The 25,695-nt window shown below is 43.8% G+C and overlaps 1 protein-coding gene across 4 annotated transcripts in view; it reads left to right on the forward strand.

Moving 5' to 3' along the window:
* The window catches only part of Syn3 (synapsin III), a 417,454-nt gene that overhangs the window by 371,479 nt on the left and 20,280 nt on the right, over positions 1-25,695 (forward strand). For all 4 annotated transcript variants that reach the window (XM_027392481.2, XM_035451115.1, XM_035451116.1 and 1 more), the window contains one exon: positions 23,790-23,932. In XM_027392481.2, the coding sequence (XP_027248282.1) occupies positions 23,790-23,932 (143 nt within the window). The remainder of the gene's footprint in view (positions 1-23,789; positions 23,933-25,695) is intronic.

Below are 25,695 nucleotides of genomic sequence, written 5' to 3' on the forward strand. Positions count from 1 at the left end.
ATTACTTGCTGGATGAAGCCTCACTGATAATTATTGGTCTAGGCTGCAGTCTATGAGTAGAGCAGAGTATCATTAGGAATAATTTCACTGACATTTTTTTCCCAGTTGTGTTTGGTTCTCTCCTAGATGTCTTTGGTATTCAGGCTCTGGTTCCTGGTCCTCCAGGGAGTGTCAGGCCTGAGCTCCCTCTTGTGGCATTGGCCACTATTTAGACCAGTCATTGGTTAGCCACTCCCACAGGTTCTGTGCCACCACTACCCCAGCATATCTTTTTTTTCTATATTTTTATTTGAATTAGAAAAAAAATGTTTTACATGTCAATCCAGTTCCATCTCCCTCCCCTCCTCCCCCACCACCCACCCCCAACTAAAACCCTACCTATCACATATCCTTTCTGCTCCCCAGTGAGGGTGAGGCCTTCCATAGGGGGTCATCAGATCTATCATATCCTTTGGGATAGAGCCTAGGCCCACCCCCATGTGTCTTGGCTCTGGGAGTATCCCTCTATATGGAATGGGCTCCCAAAGTCCACACCTATGCTAAGGATAAGTACTGATCTACTACAGGAGATCCCATAGATTTTCAAGGTCTCCTCACTGAAACCCATGTTCCTGGGTCTAGATCAGTCCCATGCTGGTTTCCCAGCTATCAGTCTTGGGACCAAGAGCTCCCTGTTGTTCAGGTCAGGTGTTTCTGTGGATTTCACCAGCCTGGTCTAGACCCTTTGCTCTTCACTCTGGATTCCAGTTCAGTTCAGTGAATAATTGTGGGTTTCTGCTTCTACATTCACCAGCTGCTGGATTAAGGCTATAGGATGGCACATAAGTTAGTCATCAATCTCATTTTCAGGAGAGGGCATTTAAGGTAGCCTCTCCTCTGTTGCTTAGATTGTTAGTTAGTGTCATCTTTGTACATCTCCAGACATTTCTCTAGTGCCTGATTTCCCTTTAAACCTAAAATGTCTCCCTCTATTATGGTATCTCCTTTCTTGTTTTCTTCTATTCTTCCCCTGAGTCAACCTTTCTGCTCCTTCATGTCCTCCTCACCCCTCCTCTTCTCCCTTTCTCATTCTCCTAGTTCCCTCCCCTCTCCTCCCATGCTCCCAATTTGCTCAGGAGATCTTGTCCCTTTCCTCTTCTCCAGGGGACTTCTCTCTTAGGGTCCTCCTTGTTTACTAGCTTTTCTAGCAGTGTGGATTGTAGGCTAGTAATCCTTTACTCTATATCTAAAATCCACATATGAGTGAGTACATACCATGTTTGTCTTTTGTGATTGGGTTACCTCGCTCAGAATGGTTTCTTCTAGTTTCATCCATTTTCCTGCAAATTTCAAGATTCTATTGTTTTTTGTTTTTTGTTTTTTTTTTTCTGCAAGTAGTACTCCATTGTATAGAAGTACCACATTTTCTCTATCCATTTTTCAGTTGAGGGGCATCTAGGTTGCTTCCAGTTTCTGGCTATTACAAATAGTGCTGCTATGAACATTGTTGAACAGATGTCCTTGTTGTATGAATGTGCTTCTTTGGGGTATGTGCCTAAGAGTGGAAATGCTGGATCTGTGGTAGACTGATTCCCATTTTCCTAAGGAGTGTCCACACTGATTTCCAAAGTGGCTGTACAAGTTTGCACTCCCACCAGCAGTGGAGGAGTGTTCCCCTTTCTCCACATCCTCTCCAGCATAAATTGCCATTAGTGTTTTAGATTTTAGCCATTCTGACAAGAGTAAGATGGTATCTCAGAGTTGTTTTTATTTACATTTCCCTCATGTTTAAAGATGTTGAGCACTTTCTTATGTGTCTTTCAAGCATTTTAGATTCCTCCACTGAGAATGGTTTATTTAGTTCTGTACCCCACTTTTTAATTGGATTTTTTGGTATTTTGGAGACTAGCTTAATGAATTCCTTGTATATTTTGGAAATCAGTCCTCTGTCAGATGTTGGGTTGGTGAATATCTTTTCCCATTCTGTGGGCTGCCATTTTGTCTTGCTGACTGCGTCCTTTGCCTTACAGAAGCTTCTTAGTTTCAGGAGGTCCCATGTATTAATTGTTGATCTCAGTGTCTGTGCTACTGGTGTAGTGTTCAGGAAGCAGCCTCCTGTACCAATTAATTCAAGGGAATTTCCCACTTTGTCTTCTAATAGGTTCAGTGTGGCTGGATTTATGTTGAGGTCTTTGATCCATTTGGACTTAAGTTTTGTTCATGCAATAGACATGGATCTATCTGCAGTCTTCTACATGCCAGCATCCAGTTATGCCAGCACCATTTGTTGAAGATGCTTTCTTTATTCCATCATATAAATTTCACCCCTTTGTCAAAAGTCAGGTGTTCATAAGTGTGTGGATTAATATCAGGGTTTTTAACTTTATTCCATTGGTCTACTTGTCTATTTTTGTGCCAATACCAAGCTGTTTTCAGGACTATAGCTCTGTAATAGAGCTTGAAGTCAGGGATGGTGATACCTCCAGAAGTTCCTTTATTATACAGGGAAGTTTTGTCTATCCTGGGTCTTTTGTTTTTCCATATAAAGTTGAGAATTGTTCTTTCAAGGTCTGTGAAGAATTGTGCTGGGATTTTGATGGGGATTGCATTGAGTCTATAGATTGCTTTTGGCAAGATTGTCATTTTTACTATGTTGATCCTACCTATCCAAGAACATGGGAGCTATTTCCATTTTCTGGTATCTTCTTTAATTTCTTTAGAGACTCAAAATTCTTATGGTACAGGGCTTTCACTTTTTTGGTTAGTGTTACCCCAAGGTATTTTATGTTGTTTGTGGCAATTGTAAAGGGTGATGCTTCTCTGATTTCTTTCTCCATGAATGTATCATCTGTATATAGTAGGGCTACAGATTTTTTTCAGTTAATCTTGTATCCTGCCACTTTGCTGAAAGTGTTTATCAGCTGTAGGAGTTTCCTGGAAGAGTTTTTCGGATCACTTATGTAGACTATCATATCATCTGCAAATAGTGAGAGTTTGACTTCTTCCTTTCTGATTTGTATCCCCTCTGTCTCCTTTTGTTGTCTTATTGCTCTAGCTAGAATGTCAAGGACAATATTGAAAAGATATGGAGAGAGTGGACAGCCTTATCTTGTTCCTGATTTTAGAGGAATTGCATTGAGTTTCTCTCCATTCAATTTGATGTTGTCTGTCGGCTTGCTGTATATTGCTTTTATTATGTTAAGGTATGTTCCTGTTATCCCTGATTTCTCCAAAACCTTTATCATGAAGCGGTGTTGGATTTTGTCAAAGGCTTTTTCAATGTCTAGTGAGATGATCATGTGGTTTTTTTTCCTTAGTTTGTTTATATGGTGGATTACATTGATGGATTTTGAACCATTCTTGCATCCCTGGGATGAAGCCTACTTGATCATGGTGGATGATTTCTCTGATGTGTTCTTGGATTCAATTTGCCAGTATTTTGATGAGTATTTTTGCATCAATGTTCATGAAGGATATTGGTCTGTAGTTCTCTTTCTTAGTTGTGTCTTTGTGTGGCTTGGGTACCAAGGTTATTGAAGCCTCATAAAAAGAATTTGGCAATGACTCTTCTGCTTCTATTGTGTGGAATACTTTGAGGAGAATTGGTATTAGCTGTACTTTGAATTTCTGGTAGAATTCTGCACTGAAGCCATCTGGCCCTGGGCTTTTTTTTTTTTTTTTTTTTTTTTTTTTTTTTTTTGGTTGGGAGACTTCTAATGACTGCTTCAATTTCATTAGAGGTTATAGGTCTATTTAAGTTGCTTATCTGTTCATGATTTAATTTTGGAAAGTGAAATCTGTCCAGACAATTGTCCATTTCTTTTAGATTTTCAGATTTTGAGGAATACAGGTTTTCAAAGCATGACCTGATGATTCTCTGGATTTCCTCTGTGTCTGTTGTTATGTCCTGATTTTATTAATTTGCATGTTCACTTTCTGCAGTTTGGTTAGTTTGGATAAAGGTTTGTCTATCTTGTTGATTTTCTCGAAGAACCATCTCTTCGTTATATTGATTCTTTGTATTGTTCTCCTAGTTTCCACTTTATTGATTTCAGCACTCAATTTGATTATTTCCTGGCATCTGCTCCTCTGGGGTGTATTGGCTTCTTTGTGGTCTAGAGCTTTCAATTGTGCTGTTAATTCTCTAGTGTGATTATTCTCCTGTTTCTTCATGTGGGCACTTAGCACTATGAACTTTCCTCTTAGCACTGCTTTCAAAGTGTCCCATAAGTTTTGGTGTGTTGTGTCTGCATTCTCATTGAATTCTAGGAAATCTTTAATTTCTTTTTTTATTTCTTCCTCTACCCAGGAATTGTGCAATTGGGCGTCCATGAGTTTGTAGGTTTTCTGCAATTTGTGTTGTTGAATTCTAACTTTAAAGCATGGTGGTCTGATAAGATACAGGGGGTTATTTTAATTTTCTTGTATCTGTTGAGGTTTGCTATGTTACCAATTATGTGGTTGATTTTAGCGAAGGTTCTGTGTGGTGCTGAGAAGAATGTATATTCTTTTGTATTTGGATGGAATGTTCTATAGATGTCTATTAAGCCCAATTGAGCCATAACTTCTATTAGTTCCTTTGTTTCTTTGTTAAGTTTCTGTCTGGTGTTCCAGACAGAAGTGGTGAGAGTGGGGTGGTGAAGTCTCCCACTATAAGTGTGTGCAGTTTTATGTGTGATTTGAGTTTTAGTAATCTTTCTTGTACTAACATGGATGCCAATGTATTTGGGACATAAATGTTCAGAATTGAGACTTCATCATGATGGATTTCTCCTGTGATGAGTAGGAAGTGACTTCCTTCATCTCTTTTGATTGATTTTAATTTAAAGTCCAATTTGTTGGATATTAGGATTGCTACCCCCGCTTGTTTCTTGGGTCCATTTGATTGGAAAAATCTTTTCCCAACCTTTAATTCTTAGGTACTGTCTGTCTTTGAAGTTGAGGTGTGTTTCTTGTATGCAGCAGAAGGATGGATTCTGTCTTCTTATCCATTCTCCTAACCTGTGTCTTTTTATGGTCAGTTAAGACCATTAATGCTGATGGATATTAATGACCATTGATTGTTCATCCTCGTTTGTTTTGGATTTGGTGGTGGTGGTGAAATTATTTGTGGGTTTCCATCCCTTTTTTTCTTTTGGCTGTTGGTAAAGTGGTATTATCTATTGCCTATATTTTTCTTGTTGTAGTTCACTTCCCGGGGTTGCAGTTTTCCTTCCAGAACTTTCTGTAGGGCTGGATTGGTGGATATGTATTGTTTGAATCTGGTTTTGTCATGGAATAAATTTTTTTCTCCATCTATATTGATTGAAAGCTTTACTGGGTATAGTATTCTGGGCTGGCATCCGTGGTCTCTTAGTGTAGGTAGAATAATCTATCTACTCAGAAGGTCCTGGCTTTCAGAGTTTCCATGGAAAAGTCAGGTGTATTTCTGATAGGTTTGCCTTTATATGTTACTTGACCTTTTTCCTTTGCTGCTCTTAATATTTTCTATTTATTCTGTATGTTTGGGGTTTTGATTATTATGTGGCACGGAGACCTTTTTTTTTTTTTTTTTTTTTGTCCAAGTCTATTTGGTGTTGTAGGCTTCTTGTACTTTCATTGACATATCTTTCTTTAGGTTGGGAACGTTTTCTTCTATGATTTTGTTGAATATGTTTTCTGGGCCTTTGAGTTGGATTTCTTCACCTTCTTCTATACCTATTATTCTTAGGTTTGAACTTTTCACGTTATCCCATATTTCCTGGATATTTTGTGTTAGCGATTTGTTGGACTTAAGATTTTCTTTGATTGATGAATCTATTTCCACTAGTGTATCTTCAACTCCTGAGATTCTCTCTTCCATCTCTTGTATTCTGTTGGTTATGTTTACATCTGTAGTTCCTGATCGTTTACCCAGCTTTTCTGTTTCCAGCATTCCGTCAGATTGTGCTTTCTTTATTGTCTCTATTTCAGTTTTTAGGTCTTGAACTGTTTCCTTGAAAGATTTGTTGATATATTCTATTTTTTTATTTTATTTTTCTTCCATTTCTTTAAGGGATTTTCTCATGTCCTCTTTGAGGCCCTCTATCATTTTCATGAAGATATTTTTAATTTCATTCTCTTCTGCTCCATCTGCATTGTGATGTTCAGGTCTTGCTGGTGTAGGGTTTCTAGTCTCTGGTGGTGTCATATTGGTTTTTCTGTTGTTGAATGTGCTTTTATATTGTCTTCTTCCCATCTTTTCTTCTGGTGGGTGTAGCAGGAGTCTCTTCCTCTCCCGGTTCTGGTCAGGTGGATGGAGGCAGGACTGTTACCTGGGCCTTGGCAGTCTCTGGGTGTGTTGGATTCCACAGAGTTCAAGTCCGGTGAGGAGTCCCCAGGCCTCAGGTGTCCCCGAGCAGGGCAGGGGGACCCCAGCCCATCTTGCAGGCAAGACAAATTGTAGGTTGAAGGTTTTGTGGCTGGGTTAATATTTCAGTCCCATCACTGGAAGCCTTGCCTGGTTACAGAAGTTATAAAAACACAGGAAATAAATAATCTCCCACTTGAGAAACCAAAAGAAGGGAAGCACACACACCACCAGCAACAACAAAAAACAGGAATTAACAATCATTGTTAATATCTCTCAATATCAATGGGCTCAATTCCCCAATAAAAGGACTCACTGTCTCCTTATGGAGAGGGCTCCAACAAGCTCCATATGAAACAGCTCCATTGTGATTCACCTCAGCCCAATTTGTTTGCCCCTCCTCACTCATCTCCACCTAACTACCATGTATTTATTTGTGGATCATCTTCCTACCCAGCTCCATGACTGCACCCCCAGTTCCTACAATAATACCTGGCTTGTAACTGGAGCTCCATAAATATTTGTTCAATGAATAACTAGGCCTCAGAGTCAGACAGACTTCGGTTGGAATGTCAGTGCTTCTGTGTGCCAGCTCTGAGTCCCACAGCTAGGGCACAGTTTTAAATGTACAAAATGGGAATAATAGTAGTAACCTCACAGGATTCTTATGAAGTCTGAATGAATTGCTCTAGGGCTTGCTGACTAGTGCCTCGCACTCATGAGGCATAGCTGTCATCGTCCATCATTAATGTCAATATGACCATTGTCATTATTATTATTTATACAGAGGCTGAGTCACATGCCCCAGCCCAGGGTCCCACCCCAGTTTCCCCTGCTTTCCTCTCTAGCCAGAGGTGGAGTGGGTGATTTGGGTGGTGGCAGCCTGCCCTATGTATGAGTCAGCACTGAGCCTCTGCCGTGCTGGGGTCCTCTGGCACAGGCTGCCTTGGCCAAGGGGCCCTTGAGTTGAGTCATCAGGGCCATGTTTCCAGCTGGAGGATGCTTTGGCAGTGGAGTTTGGCTGGCAGAGTTTGACCTCCTAGGTCCTTCCAGGAAGAGACTGGGCACCTGCCCCATGAAGCTCTCGGATGTTACACCATGCCAGCATGTCTGCGAGTCTACTAGTGCAGCATGCAAAAGAGCCAGACGAGTAAGTGGGGAAGGGATAGAGAAAAGATGCCTGAATGACCTGGTTCAAACCAGAGTAGTATGGGGGATAGGTCATGGGGTTCTGAATTCAAGCAGGATGGCCTCAAATAGCCCTTTACTTGTCAGGGCCTTCTCTATGAAGGGTGAAGGACAACATGGCCCTCTCAGAGTTCCATGGGGATTTGCTGAGTGGAAATGGCCCTTAGTTACTTTCTCTCATACTGTGACACAATGTTTGACAGAAGTGGCTTACAGAAAGAGGGTTTGTTTTAGCTCCATTTAATTGTCCCCATCATGGCAGGAGGATGGGTTAGCGTACCATTAATTACCCCCCCCCATCACGGCAGATGTCTAAGTTACCACTCTATTTCTGTGAAGAGACACCATGATGACCAAGGCAGCTCTTATAAGGGAAAGCATTTCATTAGGAGCTTGCTTCCAGTTTCAGGTTAGTCCGTGATCATCATGGTGGCAAGCATGGTGATAGGAATGCAAGCATGCACCTCCTACAACAAGGCCACACCTGCTCCATTAAGGCCACACCTCCTAACCCTTCTAAACCTTTCAAACAGTTCTACTGCCTGGTGACCAAACATCAAACACATGAGCCTGAGGGGGCCATTCTCCTTCAAACCACACAGTGGGAAAGGCTTGCCAGCTGAGATTCAGTTCCTAGCAGTGGGAGCTCACAGCACAGTTCATTCCATCTCAGTGGAGAAGCCAGGTGTTCCACATCCTCCCTCTGGGCTCCATCTCCCAAAGCTTCTGAGACTCCTCGAAACCAGCTGGGGAATAAATGTTCAAACAAACACAATAGTTTGTGGGAGATGATTCAAATTCACACAATAACACATTCTGCCTTCAAGTCCCAAACCCTTTTTGAAGTCTTCTTATATCTGTCCTACAAAGTCCCTAACTTCAGTAACATTTGAAAAAGGGGAGAAGGACGTCTCTCTTGTGATCCTCCTAACTCGCCCTCCCCCAGAGAGAAGGGACATCAATTTAGTCCTTCCTTCCTTCACTTGGATAGTAGCTATTTATTGGACATACTGTGCTGTGTCATGGATATGCAAGCCATGGTCTAATAGGAAAAGCAGACAATATAGAAATAAGTAAATCAACAAGACTTTATAAAGCCTACTCAGAACCAGGAAAGGAAAAATAGGTCATTAAATGAGAGAGAAATGCAGCACCGCTACCAGAAAAAGAATTTAAGGTCCTGACATTCAGGCAAAGAATGCAAAATGAGAAGGCCCCAAACAAGAGGGAAAAACTTTCCAGGCAGAGAACAGCAGATGCAAAAGCCAAAGAGAGCAGCAGGCTAACATTGTGCAGTGGCCTGCAAAAGGGCAGAGTAGAAAGAGGCAGGTCACAAGGGGCTGGACCAACATGGGGCTCCTGTCCAAAGGCCCCCTCCTCTCAGGCACTTCAGCCTTGCATGGCCTGTTTCCACAGCCTCAGGAGTTGTTCCCAGTTTTATAGTTGTTTACAAAGACAGGACTTGTCAGAGTACATAATGGGCAGAAGTCCCCAAGACTGTTTCTGAAGATTGAGATGATAGTGCAGACTGGGTGAGAGTCTTCCTGGCAGTACAGTCCCTGGCTTGAGTTAGCACTCAATACAATTTAAAAAAAAAAGTAAAAAGGTTTTCACATAATGAATATGGTAAGATTGGTGTCTGTAAATGCCATGTCAATTTGCCCTTATTCCCCTGCAGTGTTAGAGATAGCATTTAGGACCTCACAAATGCCAAGCACCTATTCTATCATTGAGTTATATCCCCAAACACTTCTTCAGAACTAGGCAGTACTAGTCAACACAATATAAGCTGCCATGTCCAAACTGAGTGACCTAGGTAGCTAGTGTCCTTGATCCCCATCTAGGATTCTAAGGGGGGCCATTGCAGACTCAGACCCCACTTATCTTCAGGGTTGTAGAAATGGACTGTATGGGGCAGGCAGAATTCTGTGTTTCCCTTTGCCACTTAAGGACCAGGAGAAGTGGCTTACAGGAAACTCTGGAGCAATTTAGTCTCTGTAATCACTGCAGGGTGAACCAAGGTGCAGTATCAAGATACCTGGAAAGCCTTCTGAGGGTTCAGGGTCTATATGCTACTTGCCGCAACATACCATCTTTGTGCCTCAGTGATGCTGGTCACTACCTACTGAGTTATCTGTCCCTCCTATTCACCCCATCCCCATGGACTGTTAATTCCTTGGGGGCAGGAACTGTGCCTCAACTACCTTTTATCAGAAACAGGGTCCCTTGTAGCCTAGATTGACCTTGAACTCAATACATTGCCAAACATGACCTTGAGTCCCTGGTCTTCCTGCCTCCATCTCCGGGTGCTGGGATTATAGGTATCTAACACCATGCCTACTCTCTCAAATATTTCTAATGCAGTACTTGGGCTTGGGCGTGTGTGTGTGTGTGTGTGTGTGTGTGTGTGTGTGTGTGTGTGTGATGTGTGTGTGTATGATGTGTGTGTGTGTTTTTTTTCTGATAGGCTTAAGAATTAGTCTAAATAGTGAATTTACACTCACTAACCACTTTTATTTACTCAAAAAACACCAGCACCGTGGCCCTGGGATCTTCATCTTGAAAAGATGTTCAAGAGAGTGATTTCACTATGCCCTGAAGAGTAGCATGAAGGCCGTACAGTGACACATCCCTGTCCTGGCAGCCCTCTGGACGCTAGGAATAAGATTCCAGAGTCTGTGGTCAGCCTGGGCTACATAGCAAAATTTTCAGTTCCCATAAGTGTGATCTGGTTTGAAATGTCATCTGGCCCATTGGCTAGTTCCACCAGAAGGCTCTTCCTCCAGGGACACTCTTCCAGAGACTTTTGCTACTGGATGCCAGGTAAAAACCTGGAATGCAATCATATGAAGTCATCCTTCCCATACTGCATCAAGACTTCCTAGAGCACCCACACTCCTGGGGCCACATAGTACAATCTGCACTTTCAAGCATCGAATGAACACCATGCAAATGACTAGCCATGCAGCTCAGAGCGTCAAGATTACATCTGGCATTCCTTCCCATGTTTTGTGTCTTGTATTGGTGATAATTTATGCAGACTGGGTTTTAAATAACAGTGCCATGTGAAAATTTCTGAAAGACAGGAAATGAGAGCAATGATGTCCAGTGGTTTGGGAATTTGTCCAATGTCCAACAAATTCAAGAACCTTGTTAGTAATTGTAACATTTTTAGTAATGCAACACTATGTTCATTGGGATTTCTTGAAATACCTGCAGAGTTGTCACCATATAAATAACCGTTAAGCTAGTTAGTTTTAATCCCTTCACAAATGAGACTGGTATCTTTTGGCCTAAGAATGCTTTTTAAAAAATGCCTAAATTGGTTAAGACATACCCAGAACCACTAGCTTAGGGCTGTTGTAACTTCTGTGTATCTCTTCTAGGCTTTGAGTCTTTGGGGTCTTCTAAGCTGAAGGACCAATTCTGAGTAAAGTATGAGTATGCCCTGACAGTAATGTTCCACAGAGCCTCTTTGTGGGGAGGGGCAGAGCATGAGGTCAACCTCCAGAGCTGTTTCTCTGGAGCCGTCATGCTGTTTGTAAAAACAGTGTCTCTCGCTAGGAACTGGACTTGCTGACTAGACAAGGAGGCTGGCCAGCATGCCACAGGGACTGCCTGCCTGGCTCTGGGATTATAGGCATATGTCACTATACCTGGCCTTTGCACAGGCACTGAGGATTGAACTCAAGTCCTCAGGCTTGCACAGCAGGCAATTGGAGACTGAACCATCTCCCCAGTCCCTAGAACCTGTTCTTACTCCTGCCTTCTATGTTTAGTTAAAACCTTCCTAGGAGGTAAGCGAGAAGCCTGGGCCCCTTTACCCCATCTAGCTACTTTCTTAGTAAGCTTATGTGGCTTTTAAATGAGTTGGATGCCTGCCTTCCTGGTACAGAAACAGGAAAACAAGTCTCTGCTTGTGTGCTAGGATTATGCTTCTATTGTCTCAAACAAGGAGTAGCCTGAGTAGCCAAATGGCCTGCCATCTCCTCTTGCCAAAAAGAAAGATCAGAGAGCAACTGCCCACAGCCGGGTATTGTTTTTAGTAGATGCCCTTTGGTTTTTAGCTGGTTGGTCAATGACCTGGGTCAGTAAACTACTTCATGTTTTGTTTTGTTTTGTTTTGTTTTGTTTTGTTTTGTTTTGTTTTGTTTTAAGCATGCCTTGGCCATAGCAGGAAGGAACATGCTTAGAAGCATGGTCCTTCAGGGAGACATGATGGGGATTTACCAGGCTGGAATGAGCCGCTGGCCAGCACTGCTGTACATTTTTGAAGTGTCTAAAACAGTGCAGTGAGCTTCCAGTATGCTCATGCGCCATGCTTCTGGGGAGGGTCTGTACCCCGTTTCTGCATTCATCTCAAAGGAAAGATAGATTATCTCTTCTTCCAGCACAAGTCCCTCAGTGTCCACCAGATGTGAAGGGCTGTGAATCTCAGCACTCGTGCACCCTTTACCCCATAGTTCACCTTAACAGCCCTTCATTGGCTCTCCTCAAATGTCCACTGTGTCAGGCCCTCTGCTGTATGATAGAGTTTAGGATGGAATAAGAATAATGACATCATCTGTTGAATACTTGTGATGAGCCAAGGAGTCTTGGACCATTTACATGGAGAGGCTTGCATGATGGTCAACTACAGTGTTCAATACCAGCCAGCAACAAACTACAAGGAAAGTAAGGCCCAGAGGGGCTGATGAACTTACCCAAGGCCATTCAAGTAAGTGATGGGGCTGACATTTGAGCCTGTATTCTCCAGCTTTCTACCATATTACCTCTCTAGCAAGACCATGGAGTCTTGCACACTTACATTTTGGTGGAAGAGAAAGGCCGTGCATTCATCCTTATCCATTTTCAAAACAGTCACAGCAAGTCCAAGGTTTCAAAACCATACACTGAGCTGATGACTGCTATGGCAGGAATCCATGGCTGGAGAGCCAGGAGAGTCCCTGGCTGCTCTTTTACAGTCACCTTTCCAGAACCAACCAGAGTCACAAAAGAAGGGCATTAATCCCTGCCTACAGAACTCAAAGGAACAGCACTGCAGTGCCCCATCTCCAGATGCTGATGACTGTGATCAGTCCACAGGTCCCATGAGAACCACGTTAACCCTCCCAAGGGCATTCCCCATGACCCTCCTAGGCTGCACCTCTTTAAGATCTCATGTAACTTCCTAATAGCACATTGAGGACCAGGCTGCCCACCTTTAGAGGACACCGTCAAGTATATGAGCTCCGCCTTTTGAGCCTAGATACAAGGTGGGTGCTGGCCACTTCTAGTGGCTCCAATGCTCCTCTGCAGATGGCCTGGGAAGGATCCACACCAGTCCACAAAGCCCCATCCCACAGCACAGAGTGCATCAGCTCTGCTGGGAATCTCAGCAGCCATAGGGGTGGGGGACCAGCACTTATTCTCTGCATAGTCTCTACTCTCCCACTTCCAGAGCCAGGATGTCCATATGCCTGTTTGGTACACAGCCTTCTCTGTCCCAGCACGCTCTGCTCAGCTCCAACTGAGACTGGAGGGACCACTTTACATCTCCTTGAGTGAGCATATTCAAAGACTATTTCCAGTGAAGTCTTACCAGCAGGTGACAGCTTAGGACTGATAGGATGGAGACCTTTATCTTTTTCCAGATTTTCTTTTATATTATAGCCTTTGTTGGACCATATATGTGTAATCTTTTTTCAACTACAAAAGTGCACTTTATGAAAGGTGAATCAAAGTGGTTCCAAAATTGCCTTCCCTTGATCACTTGAAAGCTGCTTTCCTTGAATGATGCTTTAAGGAAAAGACATGAGGACATGGGATGCTTCTGGTCGAATATGAAACAGGAAAGCTCATGCTGAGCTGCAAGATAGCACTGTGAGTAAAGGGCTTGCTTTGCAAGTCTGAGGATCTGAGTTCAATCCCCAGGACCCACATTAAAACATAGTTATAAATAAGTCAAGAATGGTATTGCCTGTCTGTGCCTTCAGCACTGGGAAGACCTGGAAACAGGCAGAGCCCTGGAACTCTGGCCAACCAGCTCAACCTACTTGATGAGTTCCAGGCCACTGACAGACTCTGTCTCAGAATAACACAGTTGAGGAAGGACACCTGAGGCTGTGTTCTGGCCTCTGGATGTGCACCACCACATACATGAACACACGCATGTGCATGTGTGCCCACATGCACACACACACACAGGCAGACTCACACTGAGAGCCCCCACATGATGACATTTGCAAGATGGGGCCTTTGAGAGGCTTACTTAATGTGTTAAGGGTGGGGCCCTTCTGTTGAGTTTACTGTTCCTCTAGGAAGAGCCACTGGGGAGCTTGTTCCCACTCTCTTTGTGAGAGGACTCAGCAAGAAGACAAAGACCTGAAACCCCTCACCAGAACCAGTCACACCAGCACCTCAGTGTCAGACTCCCCACCCCTCAGAGCCAGGACAGTAATCATCTGCTGCTTTTGAACCCCAATATGCAAGGTTCTGTCATGGTGACTGGAACAGGGGAAGACAGGAGGCTACAGTAAAAGACTGCAGTCACTGGAGATCACCTAGTTTCAACTCCCCTGGGGAGAGCATAGAAGGCTGCCATTTCGCTTGTGTTGCAGGAATGGCTATGATGCCTCCAGACCATTTCCTCTTATAGGAACTGGGCTGTGTTTTTTCTTGTTTTCCACACACAAAGGAGAGCCCATACCCACTAGCAGACATTGCCATTTGCACTTTTAACCTCATTCTGACTATAATTTTATATCCTCACCTCTTTTGTCTTTTTCTTTTAGTTATACTTGTTTTTAAAGTTTTATTGTAGAAATTCTCAAGTATCCACAAAAGAGGAGAAAATGGTCACCCTTCAGTTTCCACCAGAATCCTTTCATGGTCAGTTTTGCTTTATGTGTACACATCCTCATTTTGTCTCAAATACTAGATACTTTTTCATTTTTAAAAATTGAGATCTGCTTCTCATACAGTTTCTCCTTCTGAAGTATGTGATTCGGTGGGTGTCTTTCTTCTTGGTATTTGTCCAACTGGGAGCCATAAGCACCCATCTTCATGCTCCTTCCCCATTAGAAGTCACTGCCAACCCTCCTTGGCCTTGGTCCTGCCAGCCTATTCTTTCTGTGTCTATGGCTCATTGGATTGTTTCAAAGCAAATCACAGATAGCATGTCACTTTATCCAGAAACAGCTCGGATTGTATTTTTAACACATAAAGGTTTCTTTTTGCTGTAACATAGCCGAATGACACTATTACACCTAAAACTTAACAATCCACAGCCTAACATCCAGTTAGCATTTAATAGTCCCCCCTTTTACTTGGATCTTTTGCTTGTTTAGTTATGTTATGGTTGTTGTTTTTGCTATGTAACCCTAACTGACCTGGAACTCACTGTGCAGCCCAGGTTGGACTCAATTCCACCTCAGCCATCCAAGTGCTGGGAAGACAGGCATGTACCAGCCCCTTGCTCTGCCTGTAGCCAAACAAAGTCTGAATTCACACAGCCAGTGTGACTGTAACAGCTCTTCTTCCTCTGTTCTTACTGGGGCGGAGGGTTGTATGTCATTGAGTGGAAAACAGGTACTTTTTCCATAGAACTTTCTATATTCCAAGTTTAGCTGCTAGCAACCCATGATGCTGTCACTGTCTTCTCTGGGAGCTGGGAAGGTGGATCCCAAGATGTCACGCAAGTCAGGTCCTGAGGTGAAGAGAATTCACTCCTTGAGTAAGGACATTATCCCCACATCATACCTGAGGCACAGCCCTGTCTGGGGAGTTGTCTTTCCAAGCTAAGCTGACTTGTGAGTTCAGGTTTTGTCTTCATGCCCCCCACCTTAGGAAGTTATGGGCAATCCTTCCTCAACAGTATGGGCATCTACCACTATTTCTTGGATGCACTGTTGCTAGAATTTGGTCCTTACCCCTCTATGTGTTATCAGAAAAAATACATTTCTTCCTCATTTACTAGCCCAGTTTTCAAAAAAATGATGTGTCTTAGTTAACTCCAAAGGTAACAATCACTTATTTTTAAGTCATGGATTATTAACAATTTGGTGTATTAAAATCTGTTGAATCCATTGTTCTTTCTGGCACTCAAATGATCCATCTTTAGTTTCTAAAAGTCCTTCTGGTAGATTCACGATCTTGATGTGACTGCTTCTCTCTTCTTGGCATGATGGGTTGCTCTCAGATGACCACGCATTCTCTACCTAAAGCCTGGGGTCAGCCATGGCTCCCTTGAGGATAGCAGTATTTTCTAAGGACCACAACCAAAGTGCTAAGCATGTTTGTCGCTATTTTGTTGGCCACTTCTTCTAGGTCTTTTGGAGGGCATAGGAAAAAGTAGAATATAAATCTACACTGACATTTTCAATTCAAATTTTAGATAAGAGAGATTTCATTTATTTTCTATGATTCTCAAATTGCATTTCTTTTTCACTCAGGGCTATGGATATAACTGAGTAGTGTAGCACTTGGCAAACATGGGAGCCAGAAAAGAAAGAGAAAGGAGGGGGAGAGGGAGGGAGGGAGAGTAGGGGGCAGTGAGGGAAGGGGGAATCTTGACTTCTAATAATGCTGATATTTATTGCTATTATGGAGCTTTTCAAGTATCATTTCCATTGTTATTCCCACAATGTGGTCATTGGCTATCAATCTGTATACATACATAGATTTCTTATTCAATTTTAAGAATTCGCTACACACTTTCTACCAAGGATATATAGTTACTGCTGTGTTAAGTTGCTGTGGAGCCATGTCCATGTGCCAATTATTGATTAGGCAGAAAGGCATGTGGCGTTTTCTTCTTTAACATCCTCCAATAGAGGCTGCCTAGATCCTTCTAGTGTCTTAAAATATCTCAAACTCTATGGAGGCCAGAATCACTCAGCATATTCTGGATGTGGTTATAGGCCCCTCTGTCTGCAGGAATACATCTGGCAGGCTCTATGCATACAAGTCTTCAGTTGGTAGCATGCATAGCTCCCTGCTCCCCCCAACACACACACACACACACACACACACACACACACACACACACACGTGCGCACGCTTCATTCAGGCCCCTGTTCAAGCTTGTCTTCACCCATCATCCGGGTGCTCCCTCTTCCCACCCCGAACCCTCTCCCACAGCACTTCCGCCTTTCTATCATGCCATTAACATTTTGTTGAAGTAAACACTATGTGTCAACTTTCTGTTACTGTCAAAAAATTCCTTCAATAATCACTTAAAAAGTGCAAAGGTTCACTCTGGCTCATGGTTGTGGATGTTTCAGTCCTTGGCTATTTGGGCTTGTGGTGAAGAAGTACATTGTGGTAGGAGTGCTAGAGAAAACTACTCACCTAGTGGGTGATTGGGAAGCAAACATGGAAAGGAAGGAGCAGGATCCCAATATCCTTTCAAGGGCATACTACAATGACCTGAAGTCCTCCCACTAGGCCACATCATATAGGTCCCACCATCCCCCAATAGCACCATGGGCTGAGGAGCAAGCCTTTAACACCCGGGTCTTTGGTGAAATATCTGATCCAATCTATGACAATCATCTATAACAGTTCACAAAGAATAATAGGGAGTTAATTGATTGTTTAATGACTAAATGAACATATCTAAGAATATCTCTCCAAGAACGCATGAGGCATTGGTTCTTTATCACCAAAGACACCAAATCCACATATCCTCACATTCATCTTTGTGATGGCTAATGTTGCCAACTTGACAGAATCTAGGATGGTGGGAAGATGGACATCTAGGCATGCCTGGATAGGCTATCTTGATTAAATAAATTGATGTGGGAAGCCCTATCTTAAGGGTGGGTAGGTTTTTTCCCTCTGCAGGGAACCCTGAACTGTAAAGAGAAAGCAACTTGAGCACTGAGAAGCATCCATTGTTGTCTTGCTTTTGGCTGTGGATGTGATGTGAGCAGCTGTTTACCCAGGACTGTGTACTTTCAACTGTGAGCCAGAATAAATCTTTCTCCCTTAAGTTGCCTCTGCCAGGGTACTTTATCAGTAGGGAAAAAGACTAAGACATTAACAAAATGTTTTCAAGCTGGCACACAGCATACAGATTTATACACTCATGCATACTTTTGATCACCTCTACTTATCTTATCCAAGATCATCAATTTACAAATAAACTTTGTAAATTGTTGTTGGTCTTTAAAGAATAATGGTAAAAAAAAAGTCTCTGTATGTTTAGTGTGAACATAATTTATGGCCAAAATGATAAAACCAGGGATGCAATTCCCTTAGCTAAGAGGGGATAGTAGTGTTTACAGATGTGGCACTGAGCTGGAGTATGGGGGTACAAGGAGAGCAGGAACCTGTTTATTCTTACCCAGGGGTCTGGACACTTGTTAACGGTCTTGCTTCTACTAATGCAGCCTAACACAGTATTTGCCCTGCTAAGATCCATGTGGAGCTGCCTTAGATAATACTTCCAGGTCATTGTCATACACGAAATCCTGAAAGTCCGCATCTCTCCTTGGACTTGGGTGACTGAATATTCCAGTTCCAGAGGACAGGGCTGCATTTTCCCAGCCAATGCTAAGCTTCTGTGTTCTCATCTGTCTTTCCAAATCACTCTGGAAACGTTCCTCTCAGCTCTACATCACTCTTGGTCTTGGTAGACCTTTCTCAGATCGACTTCCAGCTGTGTCTAAAGCTACTTCTCTGAACTTTGCTTTCCTTAACTCCAACATGACATAATAACTAGTTTGCAAGATGATTATTTTTTAGTTAACTTATAATAATTATCCAAGGACTTCCATAGCATAATGTCTACCACATTCTAGGTGCTTAATAAAAGTTGGTTTTCTTTAGTTGCATAGTTGTTGAGGATTTTTGCTGACACATAACCATAGGTAAACACTTTGTTTCCTACAATCATTCCTCCAGTTGCAGACTGATCTCCCCCATACTCATCAGTTCTGTGGTGTGTAGGATCAGGTAAAGCTGAGGCTCATTGCAGAGGCCCAAGATGACAGTAGATGTCATCTAAATATGTATATGGATTTGTTGGTCTTTGTTGATGTATCAACAAAGTAATGGACCGGGGAGTAAGCATCTCAGGTCAGATGGAGACCAGCTATAAACCCTCTAGTCCCAACCCTACAACAAATACATATACATATTTAAATGACATCTACTGTTTTTTGTATTCATATCAGCCATCTAAGTCACATGTCTAGAAGGCTCTACACCTCCCTAAACAAGCTGGAGGCCAAGGGTTCAAACACTTGAGCTTGGGAGTGGTACTTCATAGTCAAACCACAGCAATCCACTAACAGATGGCCAAATGGGAATTCACTTCATAGTCAAACCACAGCAATGCACTAAACAAATGGCCAAATGGGAATCCCTGATGATCCCATTTGCATAGGTGTGTATATCATGTACATACAGCCATGTGTGTGAGGGAAGGGAAGCAGTCCTATAGGCAGTAAGGAGAGGCAGCTGAAACCCTGAGAGTCCATGTGGTGGGGAGGTCATAGGAGACAGAGAGCAGGAGGAGAGTAGCTATGAGAGACGGGAAAGGCAAGCTGAAGATGAGAGGGAGAATGGTGAAAGGAACAACTGGAAAAAACAAGAGAGGGAGAGGAAGAGATGTTACAAGAAGAGAGAAAAGATGAGGTGAGGAAGGAAGAAGTGAGATGGCAAAAGGAGGCACGGAAGGGAGAAAAGAGCAGAGGTGCAGGCAAGACGGGGTGGGGAGGCCGCTCTTGGAAGTTGGCGTTCTCTGGTCCCACACTCTGGGGAGCACATGGTCCCTTTGAACCACAGTTCATTCGGGCCTTCCTGTTTTCATCTCATCTTTGTGATCCTGTGGAGGCTTTACCAGACAGTCAATCAGGCAGAATACCAAGCTTCTCCATCCAGGCCCAGCTCTACATCTCACAACTGTGATTCCCATGGCCATCAATACCCTTTGTCCCTGGCCTAAGGGCCATCCCAGAGTCCTCTCCAGGATTCCTTATTCTGTTATGTCACCAGGAACATCAGACAGAAGATATAGCTGTCTAATGGGGTGGATCCAGCCTAGACATCTGAAAAACTTCATTTTGTAAAAGACACACTTGTCCAGGGGCTGGGGAGATGGTTTCATGGTTAAGCCCTCACCATGAAGTGTGAGGACTGGAGTTCAGATCCCCGGGATTCCCATAAGTGGTGGGTGAGCATGGCCGCCTGCCTGTAATTCCAACAAGGAGATCTCCCTTGAAGTCAGAGATGGGAAAGTCCTAAGAAAGCTGTCTAGCAAGACTAGCTATGGGTGAGCTCTGGCTTTGATTGACAGACTCTGCTTCAATGAATAATGTGGAAGAATGACTGAGGATGTTTTGTGACACCAACCATGGGCTACAGACACCTGCCACTCACATGAAATGTGGAAAAGATGCACATCCCCAAAGCACACTGTCTTCTACTTCCGTGACACTCTCCAACTACAAGTCCTAGTCTCCATCCAGCTTCCTATATTCATTCAGGAAAACACCTTTCAACACCTACACTGAGATAGGTATGAATATTATAACTTAGAAACAAATTCCATTGTCCATCCCCAAGAAGCTCAGCATCTAGAGGGAGACAGGCACAGTGGACCCAGGGAAGAGCCAGGATTTTGTGGAGCCCCAGCATTGAACAATCTTGGGAACCCTCTATAACAACAACAAAAAAAAGAACATCCTGCTACTAGGGACATTTGGCTCTTTTGAAGGAGCCCACGGGAGAGTTGTGCCAGCTCTCAAAGAGGGTAGGATGAGCGACACTCTTCCCCTCCCTCCAGCCATTCAGACAAGAAGTTAGACTGATGCACTGGCTCTCTGATTAAACCATTATTATTTCAGTTTCTCTTTTGGTTCCCTTTTGTCCCCATTGTGGGAAAAAATAACCCAGATGCAGTCTAAGACTAAGATTGTAATTGAGATAAAATCTGATTGTCAATACAAGCTAGAAGTTTTTGTTTCCCCCTAATAGAACTGGGTAAAAAAGTAGCCCAGGGCTGGCATAGTGCCTCCCTGGTTTCAAGGGACTGATTTCCTTCCATCATGTGAATCATCTACTTGTCATCCATGAAGCCATCAGTGGGCCACTTTCCAGCCAACAGGGAAAGCCCAGCCTTTTCCTACAGTTCACACCCCTTCTTTGATCACACCTAAGCACCAAGATGTGTCACACGGACACACTAAGGTATTAGAGGAAAGGGCAAGAGTGGTATTTATTCTGGCAATCATGTGTCTCTAGGTCAGAAGAGACTGCAGATAGAGAAGGGTGCTGTGGACATTAGACATCTCAAGACAGCCTATCATGCATACTGTGGAGTCTAGGAAGCCACAGAGCAAATGCTCCACTCTTTCCAAAGCAATAGAAGCATGGTTGTGCTATGCACACCCTGTAAGCTCTCTTCTGAATTTTTCCCTTCTGATAACTCTGAATCCCTGCAACTGAACACAGTCGTTGACTAAGGACGAAACCCTAGTGCCATCTGAAGGGCACTGGAGACACCAAGACAAGCAATACCAACTGAAAGGGAGGTACCAAAAAAGGAAAGAGTAGTGGCCAGTAAACCAAACTTTAAAGGTTTTCCAATTTCATATGTTATCCAGAACCACAACAGAATGCAACCCAAGGAAGTTCACAGGATTCGCCATTGAGGAGATTGGGGTGGTTCATGTCAATCATCAACTTGGCAGCATCTAAAATCATCTTGGCCATAAACCTCTGGGTGTGTCTATGAGGGATTTTCTAGATTAGGTTAATTAAGGTGCAAAGACCCATCCTTAACTGTCAGGCTGACAAAAAGGAGAAGTCAAGGTAATAACCATCCAGAGCCCTGCTTCCTGACTATAGATGGAATGTGATCTGGCTGCCTCATGTTCCGGCCACAATGGCTTCCCAGCCATGATGGACTCTTCCCTCAAACTATGAGCCAAAATAAACCTGCCCTTCCTTCTTCAAGTTGCTTTTATCTTTACACAGCAATGTGCCAAGTATACCGATACAGAGGCCAAGTCAACTTCGGTGTGATGGGAGAGAATGAGACCTGCAGACAGTGGTTTGAGAGAAGACCATAAAGACACAGAGTCAGCCAGTAGAGAGTGGCAAGAAACCAAAGTGCCAAATAGCAGATGGCAGATCCTTTTTTAACTTGTCCCATCATGATAATGTACAAAAAATGAGATTGAAACTAAATGACAAAAATACAGTTTGACTTCTTTAACAGCAGCAATTTTAAGTAAGGTAAAGTTCATTGCTCTCTTCTGCAAGAATCTAAAGGTACAAAATACTGGGGCCCAGATTCCCTCCATGTTACCACTCAGCCATCCTCAATATACAACTTCTATCTCATAGCCCAAGATGACTGCTGCTGCTCATGTTACCGCATCCACACCACAGCCAAAGGGAGAAGGAAGGTCTCTTCAAGCTTCAGGGACCACCAAGAGGTGACTCACACCACATCTATTTAGTTTCCCTTGACTAGAACTCAAAGAGTTCACCACATCCACTTGGAAAGGACAGTAGAAGAAAAGCTTCTGTATCTTGGAGACCAGGTGCTCGGCTTAAACTGAATGGTCCTGTGGCTAAAAGGAGTGGGAACAGCCAGCAGTGAGAGCCTCGGGAGACCTAAGGCAAAGGAAAAAGGCACACTTCTTCCTCTGCTATAGCTGGAAGGAGAGAGGGGTCCTGTGAGGTGCAGAGAGTAGAACCTAGAGACATCTGGCTAGCCTTGTTTTCTCTGCCCTGTGTGCCTGAGCATCGTACTCTTTAAGGGTGAAGAGGAAAGAAGGCTTGCTTACTTACAACCCTCATGGTGAAAAGAAAGTCTGCAAAGCTGTGAGCTGGTTAGTAGCAGAGTTTAATTGTATGCACTGTGTTCAAATTCGTTGACTTTACATCTGTAGAAAGACCATGTGTATAGCTTGCATGCCTTGCCCATTAGGGTGCCTTTATACACTTGGGACAAATGTGAATGGACTGCACCATTGAAGGGATAGTGTTGTCATGGTTGGGATGCAAAGGGCAAGGGACATGGGAAAGGAGAAGGTACCCTGATGTTCAACCCCACCCAGACTTCCACTGCTAGACCGCATTAGAATGTTCCATTGCCAACGTGAGAAAAGCAGGGGAGAGGGCCACTCTAGACAAGCAGTATCCCTGTGGTCAGCTGGAAGGGGCACTCCACCCTGTTGTCCACAGACTCTAGGATTCAGCTTCTGCAGCTCTTGAGGTTGCTACCACAGAGCCTTGATCTTGTACCCTGTCCTTGGTCTTGGGATCTCTCTTGAGACACCTTCCTTACCTCAAGACACTACCCTGTGGTCCTGGCCTCAACCCAGTAAACAGGCAAGTTTCTCCCCCAAGCTTCTGAACTATAAAACCAGGCCGCCCACTGCATGCACACATCCAAACACACATTCATACACACTACTGTATACACACCAGGTATAAGCACAAGATATACACAGCAAATACCACATGAATGTAGGAAACATACCATACTTGTAGCATTCACTAAATACATGCAAACCCAAAATGTACACACACACACACACACACACACACACACACACACACACACACACACCACTTTTTTCTAAGTGGTTTCTCTGTTGCCCACCACAGTCTCCCATTCAACCCCTACACAACTGAGTGATTATTCTGAAAACACAATTAAAGCACTTGCTCTTTAAACGCCAGTCTCTTCCTGTGGCTTCCGTACCTTCTGGCTGAAACCTGAGCATCTGATTGGAGCTCACAGGACTTTCATGAACTGTCCCCTAGAATGCCATCCAGCCATTGTCCCCAATTCCTACCCACAGCAACCAGGTGACCAGCTACTCTACCAGAGAGGCCCTGAGGTTCCTCACAGCTGTCCCCACCCCCACATCACCATCCAGTCACACATCAGAGTGTAAATTCACAGGCCAGGCATGGTGGGGCCTTTAATCTGGCACTCGGGAAGCAGAGGCAGGAGGATCTCTGTGAATTTGAGTCCAACCTGATCAACACAGAGAGCTCTAGGAGTACAACAGAGAGACTGTATCTCCAAACAAAACAAAAGTGTATATCATTCTGAACCCCTTAGGAGCTCACATGTTCTCTAAAGGGACCCTGCTTCCCAGCTGCAACCAGCCCCATTCCTTTTCTGTTTCTGGGGAAGGCAGACAGTGAGATTGTTCACCTCCTGTGTCTGTGTCCCCACAAGACAGGTGACCTTGTCTTTGGTGGAGTACCGTGTCCTGGTCTGAGCAGGTGTGCATGGAGAATGGATGGACAGCCATACTCACTTGTCCTGCTTACCCCACAGATCAAAGTAGAAAATCAGCGTGACTACCAGGACATCACCAGTGTGGTGGCCATGGCCAAAACCTATGCCACCACCGAAGCCTTTATCGACTCCAAGTATGACATTCGCATACAGAAGATTGGCTCCAACTACAAGGCATACATGTGAGTCAGTGGGAGGGGCTGGGAGGAAGGCGGGAGGAGCCTGCTTCCTTCTACCATCATGCTTTGTTTGTCCTCACCTCTGGCTCTGTGGAAGATAGCCCAAGACAGACCTCTGTATAAAAGGTGTGTGTGTGTAGAGATTTGTGCAAATCAAGGAGTCACTGAGAGTACCTTACTGAAAGGTAGGAATTTTCTTCGGTATGAAGGAGAAAGCTTTGGTCTGGTGTGTGTAGAATAGCAATCTGTTATTCTCTGGAACCAACAACACTCACTAGGAAGTCACATCAAATTCTTTGCTTGAAAGCAACAGAAACTACTTCTGAATATTATATTTTCTTTTTAAGGCAATTCATTAGAAAATCATGGGTAATCGGAAATTTTGAAAACAAGCCAAAATCCCACTAAATTACTGATTTCAGAAGCATTGGGATTTGGGTAGCCCCCGTATACATAGCCAGATATAAAGCTGGTGTTCACAGTGCCAAGGAGTGAAGAAGAGTCCACAGCAGTCTTTTGCAGCACTTCTCACATGTGAGCTGTCACTTGCACTTTGGTTAGAGAGAGGCAGTAAACCACTATGGCAAGTCCAAGGGGGCAGGCAGGCAATTTGAGCAAGATCATGGCCTGGTGGAAATAGAGAAGAGCTGTGGATGCCAGATGACAAAGGCTGTCCCCTGCCTCTGCTTCAAGATGAGTCAGCAAAGAATGGGCTAGCCTAGGACTGAGGCCATCGGTTTCAGTGGGACTCTTGAGTAGGTGGGAAGGCTCTCCCTTGAAGAGGTCTTACCTGTGTCTGGGTCTCTGTGCCCCTCACTTTGGAATGATGCTCGTGGTTCCACTTCAAATGGTGAGACCCAGCAGCCAAGTGTGACTTTCTTGTGGTCTTCATGTAGCCCTGACTGTAGGCATAGCTCCATATCAGGAAGCTTCAGTGATTAACCGTCAGTTGGACAATCTGTCTGTTCATGTGCTTCTGTGAAGCATAGCTTTGCCTGAGATTCCGGTGGGCAAACCAAGCTGTCGCCTGCTTCTCTAAAGATGTCAGGTCAATCAAAGCTGTGCTTATTCATGAATATATTGTCTGCCTTGGTTTTTTTACTGCCTGAATTGCCTAGGCCATCAGGAAAACATATCTTTGTGTAAAGAGACTGGGGAGATGGTTCAGTTGGTAAAGTGCAATCATAAGGACCTGGGTTCTATTCCTAACATTCACCTAAAAAGATATGATGGTGCACATTTATAATCCCAGCCCTGGGGAGGATCCCAGGGACTCATTGCCCAGCCAGCCTAACATAATTGGCAAGCCCCAGGTCACAGTGAGAGACTGTCTCAAAAAGTAAGGCCAATGGTTCCTGATAAACAACACCCGAATTGACCTCTGGCTTCCATACTCACTCACATACGTGTGTGTGTGTGTGTGTGTGTGTGTGTGTGTGTGTGTGTGTGTGTGATTTTAAATAGGTGTAGGGTGATTCAATGAGTAAATCACTTGATTTGCAAGCACAAAAATCTGAGTTCAATGCCCAGATCCCACAAAAAAGTACCAGGTATGAGGCTAGGTGTGGTGGTGAGTGCCTTTAGTTCTATTACTCTGTGAGCTAAAGGTCAGCCTGGTCTACGTAGTGATTCTAGGACAGGTAGAGTTACATAGTGACACCCTTTCTCACAAAACAAAATAACAGTTATGGTCATATGCTCTTGTAATCCAAGCACTAGAAAAGCCGATGGGAGGCTCTCTAGTCTCCCTGACGAGCCAGTCTATT

This window comes from Cricetulus griseus, assembly GCF_003668045.3.
Source record: "Cricetulus griseus strain 17A/GY chromosome 1 unlocalized genomic scaffold, alternate assembly CriGri-PICRH-1.0 chr1_0, whole genome shotgun sequence".
Lineage (NCBI taxonomy): Eukaryota > Metazoa > Chordata > Mammalia > Rodentia > Cricetidae > Cricetulus > Cricetulus griseus.